This window comes from Protomyctophum parallelum, assembly GCF_964188405.1.
Source record: "Protomyctophum parallelum genome assembly, chromosome: 15".
NCBI classification, from domain to species: Eukaryota; Metazoa; Chordata; class Actinopteri; order Myctophiformes; family Myctophidae; genus Protomyctophum; species Protomyctophum parallelum.
In genome coordinates, this window is record NC_139710.1 from 35,116,091 (window position 1) to 35,124,027 (window position 7,937).

The 7,937-nt window shown below is 39.3% G+C and overlaps 1 protein-coding gene and 1 long non-coding RNA gene across 3 annotated transcripts in view; both read right to left on the reverse strand.

The window, feature by feature from the left end:
* Positions 1 to 338: 338 nt before the first annotated feature.
* antxr2a (ANTXR cell adhesion molecule 2a) overlaps positions 339 to 7,937 on the reverse strand; it is a 120,766-nt gene continuing 113,167 nt past the window's right edge. Inside the window, exon 17 of the mRNA XM_083783746.1 lies at positions 339 to 1,198. Within this exon, the coding sequence (XP_083639872.1) occupies positions 1,160 to 1,198 (39 nt within the window). The 3' untranslated portion in view covers positions 339 to 1,159. The remainder of the gene's footprint in view (positions 1,199 to 7,937) is intronic.
* LOC310872160 lies at positions 3,602 to 5,754 on the reverse strand. Of its 2 annotated transcripts, none has more exons than XR_014570350.1 (5): positions 5,703 to 5,754; positions 4,629 to 4,701; positions 4,375 to 4,505; positions 4,107 to 4,227; positions 3,602 to 3,814 (listed from the first exon to the last, which is right to left on the reverse strand). It is a non-coding gene; the product is annotated as an uncharacterized lncRNA (long non-coding RNA). The 2 variants fall into 2 exon arrangements; XR_014570351.1 differs by lacking the exon at positions 5,703 to 5,754 and adding an exon at positions 5,227 to 5,374 and having other exon boundaries at positions 3,605 to 3,814.

Genomic DNA, 7,937 nt, shown 5'->3' on the forward strand with positions numbered 1-7,937 from the left:
GAGACACATGCCAAGAGGCGACGGACTTCTGCACTCGCAATGCCCACTGGGACTATTCCCACTTCCATGCCAAAGGCAAACACCCTCCCCTCCCCTCCCTCAACCCCCTTCTCTCCCTCTCTCCCTCTCTCTCCCTCTCCCTCTCCCCCCCCCCCCCCCCCTCTCTCTCTCTCTCTCTCTCTCTCCTTTTTAAGATAGCTTCCGTCTGTGTCCGTAATTTCTTTTTCCTTTTTCACAGAAGGCACAAATAATATGGTCAGAATATGTAAAAGGCTTTGGTGAGCACACGGCGCAGGGGGGAGAAAGTCCACCCAATGGGAGAAACGCTGCGGCCGGCTTTTGTATATCGTTGCTTTCAAATTGATTTCTTCTTCTTTTTTTAAACAACCCGGTTGAAATACAAGGAAATGCTATTTTCTTTATGAATATGCATTCGGGAAAAAAGTTAAAAAAGAAAATAATAATATAGTGGTTTTAGATGCCTTTAAAAAAAAAAGACATCTCCCAAAAACCTGAAATCTCTTTGGTTGTGTTTCCACAGAGATGTCCAGCTATGGGGTGTTGTCTTTGGTTGTGTGTCCACAGTGATGTCCAGCTATGGGGTGTTGTCTTTGGTTGTGTGTCCACAGTGATGTCCCAGCTATGGGGTGTTGTCTTTGGTTGTGTTTCCACAGTGATGTCCAGCTATGGGGTGTTGTCTTTGGTTGTGTTTCCACAGTGATGTCCAGCTATGGGGTGTTGTCTTTGGTTGTGTTTCCACAGTGATGTCCAGCTATGGGGTGTTGTCTTTGGTTGTGTTTCCACAGTGATGTCCAGCTATGGGGTGTTGTCTTTGGTTGTGTTTCCACAGTGATGTCCAGCTATGGGGTGTTGTCTTTGGTTGTGTTTCCACAGTGATGTTCAGCTATGGGGTGTTGTCTTTGGTTGTGTGTCCACAGTGATGTCCAGCTATGGGGTGTTGTCTTTGGTTGTGTGTCCACAGAGATGTCCAGCTATGGGGTGTTGTCTTTGGTTGTGTGTCCACAGAGATGTCCAGCTATGGGGTGTTGTCTTTGGTTGTGTGTCCACAGAGATGTCCAGCTATGGGGTGTTGTCTTTGGTTGTGTCCACAGCGATCTCCAGCTATGGGACGTCTTGGAGACAGTATAGTCTTCATCTTCTACTGATGAGGCACACGGCTGAAATTCATACATCGGCCCTGGAACCAGGAGATAGAAAAAACACATTTAACACATTTAGACCTGAGAAAACATTCTACAAATGTCTTTTAAATCCCCCGAAAAACCCTCATGTTTCTATATCAGTCTAAAAATATATGTATTTGGCCGCCGACCCCCATCTGAAAATATGTTGTTCCAGGGACTCCAACCCCCGGAAGCAAAGATTTGAGTTAAAAACGCGATTACATTTTTTTTGCAGATCTACAAGCTCGTGGATTGTAGAGCTTGTAGATCTGCTATTTTTCAACATTTGAAATTGTAATATTCAGAAATAGACATTTTCTGTTATTACTTATTTAACAATACTTCTATTGAGTCAAAGTAAAAAAAAAAAATTGGTGAAAGAAAATACATACACTTGCGACAATATTTCAACAATATAGGCCTATACTACAAACCACATTTTAAGGGGCAATTTATTAGTCAATATAGAAACCCATCTAATAGCAAAACCAGGTGCGCTATGCAGGTATCACGCATAAAAACCCTAATAGATAATATTAACTTTTTATATGAATTAAAATAAAATAAAAATCACAGTTTTCATGAATTGACTTCAGAACGGAATCATTCCTCTGCGTGTCGCCCCTGGACTGCACTTTACACCCACAAGGACATCTCAATTTAGACCCCCCCATCCTCCCACTCTCACACTCTCTCTCTCACACACACACACACACACACACACACACACACACACACACACACACACACACACACACACACACACACACACACACACACACACACACACACACACACACACACACACACACACACACACACTGCAAAAAAAGCCAGTCTTGATATTAGAAAAAAAATATTAATTTGAGATGAAATGGACTAAAAACAAGTGAAATAATCTGCCAGTGCAGTGAGAGAATTCTACTTGGTAAGAATTCTTGTAATTAGAAAAAATCTCTAGCCATTAGGGAAGTGGCAAACTCTTTAAATAAGTGATTTAAGCTTCATTCAAGCACTGGATTAAGTGAGATAAACTAAAAAATAGCTTGTAAAACTCTTAAAATAAGTGATTTAAACCTCATTCAAGCACTGGATTAAGTGAGATAAACTCAAAAATAGCTTGTAAAACTCTTAAAATAAGTGATTTAAGCTTCATTCAAGCACTGGATTAAGTGAGATAAACTAAAAAAGAGCTTGTAAAACTCTTAAAATAAGTGATTTAAACCTCATTCAAGCACTGGATTAAGTGAGATAAACTCAAAAATAGCTTGTAAAACTCTTAAAATAAGTGATTTAAACCTCATTCAAGCACTGGATTAAGTGAGATAAACTCAAAAATAGCTTATAAATCTCTTAAAATAAGTGGTTAAAACTCATCCCAAGCACTGCATCAAGTGAAATGGACTCAAAACTAGCTTGCAAATCCCTTCAAATTAGTGGTTAAAACTCATTCCAAGCACTGTATTAAGTCAAATATTCTCATACCTAGCTTGTAACAACTTATCCCAAGCACTGTATTAATTAAAATACACTCAAAACTAGCTTGTCAGTTCTTCTTCCACAGGTAATTTTACTTAATTGAGGTGAAATAATCTTAAAACAAGTGCTATTAAAAAGGTGATTCTTCTTCATTCTAGGGTTGTCATGAGCTGTCCTGTCTTAAAATCCTAAAGGCATTCACATTAAAGAAATGAAGGCATAATTGACTTTGTCAACATTTATTAAATGTTAATAAAAAAACAAAGTGCTCTTCACATAAGTGCTTTATGCAGTGGTTCTCAACCTTTTCCAGACTATGGGCTCCAGAGCATCCATCTGATGCTTTGGAGCATAAGTGGCCAGGTGCAGGTTTCTTTGTAACACCGTAAACAATTTTGGATTGATTAAAATATATTTTTTATATAAATGTTTTAAAATGTGTTTTGCCAGTTAATGTGGGTCCCACTTGCAATGGACCAGTGGCCCGCAGGTTGAGAACCACTGGTTTAAAGGTGCAAGTGAATTGAAAATGAATGGCGACATTACATCCCTGCTCAAATTATTTCTCTTGGCCCATTAACAACATGCATGCTTTGTTTTTTTTAATCAAACAGTGCCCATCTAAATTTAACATTCATAACATGGATAATAGTTCACAAGTGATTTACAGACATTTTTTAAGTTGTACAAAAATGGGATGTTCAGTGCATATTGCATTTTGAGAAGGAATTGGGTCTTGGCTAAGTAGTACAAAATACGGAGTATGTATATTAGAGTACATTTTAGATTTCCGGGGGGTTGCCGGCTTACAACATGCAGTCATATGTTAAGTGGCTTAGTCTCAATGGTAACAAGTACAACTACCGGTAAATCAGTGAAAGGTCTCTGATAGACAATTTGGTAGACAGATCACTGTTATGAATGTTGTCAAAATGCAATAGGCAGTGAGCATTACAATATTTCACCCATAGATGTGGGCATTGACTGAGTAACTGACCAGTAAGGATCCACTCTGTAAAGATGCATTTCGTTATCAAACCTCCTAATTTCAAGGACCCCTCTGAGGTCCTGATGAAGGAGATGGTGACAGGACATATGGGTACGGTCTTGACGCCGTCGCCTGATGGAGGTAGCACCAAGTTTGTTCCAACCTGAGAAAGACAAACAAAAAAGATACATAGACCAATGTAAAAGACTGTCAAAAAGCAAAGAGTATAAGCAAGATAATGGTGTTCACTGATTGCTGTCTGATACAGTATTCTGAATAATTCTATAACAGGCAGTCAGGCACATTCTTAACCACTTAAACTGGACATGGCTTGGCACTGCACTTGGAGCTGGCACGGTTTTCCCATCTACACCAAATCTCTTTGAGAATATTGTTGCTGGGTTCAAGTGGTTCAAATTAATAACATTTCCATTTAGATATGCAGAGGAACTTACAGGCTTATGGTGGAACACAAAGTTGGACTCCTCGATAGTGTGCTGGTACACTTTTCGCCCAACTTTGTACACTGTTGGCAGAAGCAGTGTCGGTAGCTGGCTCAGGGAAAGTTCCCCCAAACTGTAGGAAGACAATTTTATATCAATATGTGGAATGTATTAATGTGGCATGGCATATCTGTGATTATGTAATTTAGTAACAAAATAAAACACCTGCTAAAATACACATTTGCATAGTCTGATGTACAATATAACAATAATATATTACCGTGTGTTAATCCATCAAGAGAAGAGGTTAGTTTCCCTTTGCGTCTTGCCAGGTACAGGAACTTTTTTGTCAGGAGTTTTTGGCCCAGCCTCTCCATGCAAGACTAAGTTTTGTGCAATCTTTAAAAAAAACTAAAATGGAGGAAAACAAAATCAAATGTGTCAGCTGACATACTGATAAAAGATTGTTATAACAATGCAATTGTTATAACATATCGGTATATGCACTCATATGTAAACGTATTTGTAACTTACCATGCCTGGAGTGGATAGATGTGGGAACCCTTGGCCGATCTCCTGCACACTTGTTTCCCCTTATTAACGTGGCCTTTTTTGAATAATTGAATACTTAATTAACATTTTGCAGAAAGTACAGCAGTGCAATTGTACAAGAATGTTAAAAAAAAATAGCACAAAATGTCCTCAGGGCAATTGCAGACAGGTGATTTTTCATGGCAGTTTTGAGGGAAGGTAAGGAGTTGCACTTTATTGATAGCCATTTTTGTGCCTTTGATGTAGTACAACAGGTACATGCAGGCACTGGTCCCCTGAGTATCTTATAGACCAGGCCCATTGCAAGTTGCTGTACTCTGTCCTCTACCCTGAGCCATTCCACCCTAACATAATGAGCAGAGGTTATGCTATAGGTGTGAGGTGTAGAAGTAGTCCAATTAGTTTATTTTGGGAGGTCTGTAGTAGGTTAGATTGTAATGACGATGTGCTACATGGTAGTACATCAACGTAATTACAATCTAAACTACTACAGATAACTACACTACCATGAGGCGCATGCATAGGCAAAATTACATTTGATGAGTGCTGCAGCTAGTATCCTCAGTGCATTCCTACTGACCTGTACACTGCCGTTTCCTGCATGTTTTGCTCCACCAAGGGGCTGCAAATTGTTTCTCAACCATTCTTAAAGCAATATGGCTTTTTCATCCAATATGGCAGATTCTATAAAAGAAAATACACAATATTACCAATGACTAAATGATACGGCTCTAATGCTAGTACTTTGGTTGTAATTTAGTAGCTTATATATGTAGCATTTAGATCCAGAAACGCATCCTCTCCATATATTTCATAACAGAAATACACATGTCAACCAAACTACTACTTCAACAGAACAGCAAGTTTACATTAAAAAAGCTTGCTGAGATCACAATGTCTCATTGACAGGCGTTAGCATGGCGTTAGCATGTTGCTAACGTTAGCACTGCAAACTGCTTGGTAGGTTACTGGGATAATTAAGCTCCCAGCCTGTGTAGTTTGTAGACAACAACAACGTGGTGGTCTGGTGGCATAGACATAAAAATGAACACAAACCTTTTAATGTAATGGCACACTGAAAGTATAATCCTTTTTGTTGTCCTCCTCTCCTCTCACTGCTTTGCTGTGCTCTGAGTCTGCTGCTGCAACTTCCACTGCCTGCTGGCTTGCTGCCGCGGGCTTTTTCCAACGATGCACTTCCTGATAAGTGACGTCACTACTCACTACGTCAGATGCGCATTGTCCACGCAGCGCAGCGCCACCCCCCCCCCCCCCCCAACCAACCAACCAAACACCAACCACCACCGCCGCGCGCACGCACGCACGCACGCACGCACGCACGCACGCACAATATTATGAGCAGTGCATTACTACAACTTAATGTATTATTTATAGGCCTAAATATTTTGACAGGAATTTTCATAGCAATGAAAGGGACATTGAAAGGGACATTTATTTCACAGTAAGGTATAGTATATTTATTAGGATTGCAATAATATCATTGTTTATTGTTTACAGTTGCGAGTGTGACCCATAATTTGGAGGTATTGTAATATGGAACTATGGTAAGAAAAATATTATACACAAAAAAATTGACCTGTAAAAATACAGTATACAGTTTTTGGGTTTAATTGTCTCCACCAGGCCGAAGGCATGGGGAGAGAGTATGTTTTGCACTCCGTCCGTCCGTCTGTGTGTACAGCTAATCTCCGGCACTGTTAGCGCGGCCGATGCCAAACTTTCCACACACACTCCCTGGATTCCAACGACGAACCTCTGCCCCAATTTTTCCACAACGGCCTGTTATAGCGCCACCATGAGGCCGACTTTTGCAAAACACATTTATTTATATTACTCGTACATATTTTATCCATACATCATGCAAATCAGTATACACCATCTCTATAGTCATGTGATCAACACAGACCACTCCGCGATCCCATATTCCATCGCCATTGGCTAAGATTGCCTTCCAAAGTTCTGCAGATTTGTCCGTTTTGAACAAAATGCCTCAAATCATGAACAGTGTGCGATTTCCGTGAACTTATGCACGCACATTACCACTAGGCAGAGGAAGAAATGCGACTTAAAAAAGCGGACTCATGGTGGCGCTATAACAGACCAATTCATGTTCTTACCTATAATTGCACCGATCTGTGTACAACTTTGCATGCTCACTCCCTAGAGGCCAAGACAAAACCTTTGCCCTGCATTTCCAATGCTAAATGCCTAAATTGTAAATTTGTCAATTGCTATTATCCTGGTTACTGTCAATTTTAATATTTTACATTCTTATGAAGTATTTAATCAATCAGTCAATCAATCAATGAATGAATAAAAATAATAATATACATGTTGGGTACAAAAATAACCAAAAATAACCCCGTATTTTATAACCCTTGGATTGGGTAGATGAAAATGCACAAATAACCCAAAAAATAACCTAGCCTACCTGGGGTTTAAGTGGTTAAAATTATTTCAATTGTAGCCTATAATACCAGTAACTAATTTTGACCAACTGGAACCTTAAGGACCCCTAGGGGGTCCCCGAACCCCACATTGAGATCCACTGACATGTTATATTTAGATAAACTTTCCTGGGATGATTTCAATTTGCTATCCTTTATTCCATGTACTCTGATCTTGCACTTTGAAAGCCAATCGGCACTGAATTACATATGAATAAAGGTCCTTTTAGAGGGGGAGCGTGTGATGCAGGCGTTGTCACCTGGATCAACTCCAAGTCTCATGCTCATGAGGGGCAAGGGACGCGTAGCATAAAAATAAAAATAAAGCTCAACACAATCCAGGCCGGTCTATGCAGGCGTGTGCACGAAATGAGCATGAATGTGACAATTTCACAGGGCTGTGCCTATCATTGAAAATGTATCACTAGGCACGTCAGTCGCTGCCCTTCTGAAAAGGCCTTAAATGTGATGTTGACACAAAAGTGTTTGGAAACATTTAAATATGTAATGTGAAACCAGTTATTTGGTAGTCTTAAAATAAGTACTTACTACTACAAATTGTCTTAAAAGTCACACTGTGGCTGCAATCTTGTCTCAGATAGTAATTGTAGCTTGATGTACATGTACAATTATTTGATTGAAGATTTAATAACTTAGTAAGAGAAAAAAGAAATATAATCTAAAAACAATATTAGTCATCTTATACATTTTTCTCTTGTTTAGTATATCATTATTAAAACAAGATCAATAATCTAGTATGGCTAGATATAAGTTGGCAATTCTTGCTAAGATCTTTTTTTTTTGCAGTGAAGGCTTTTATGGT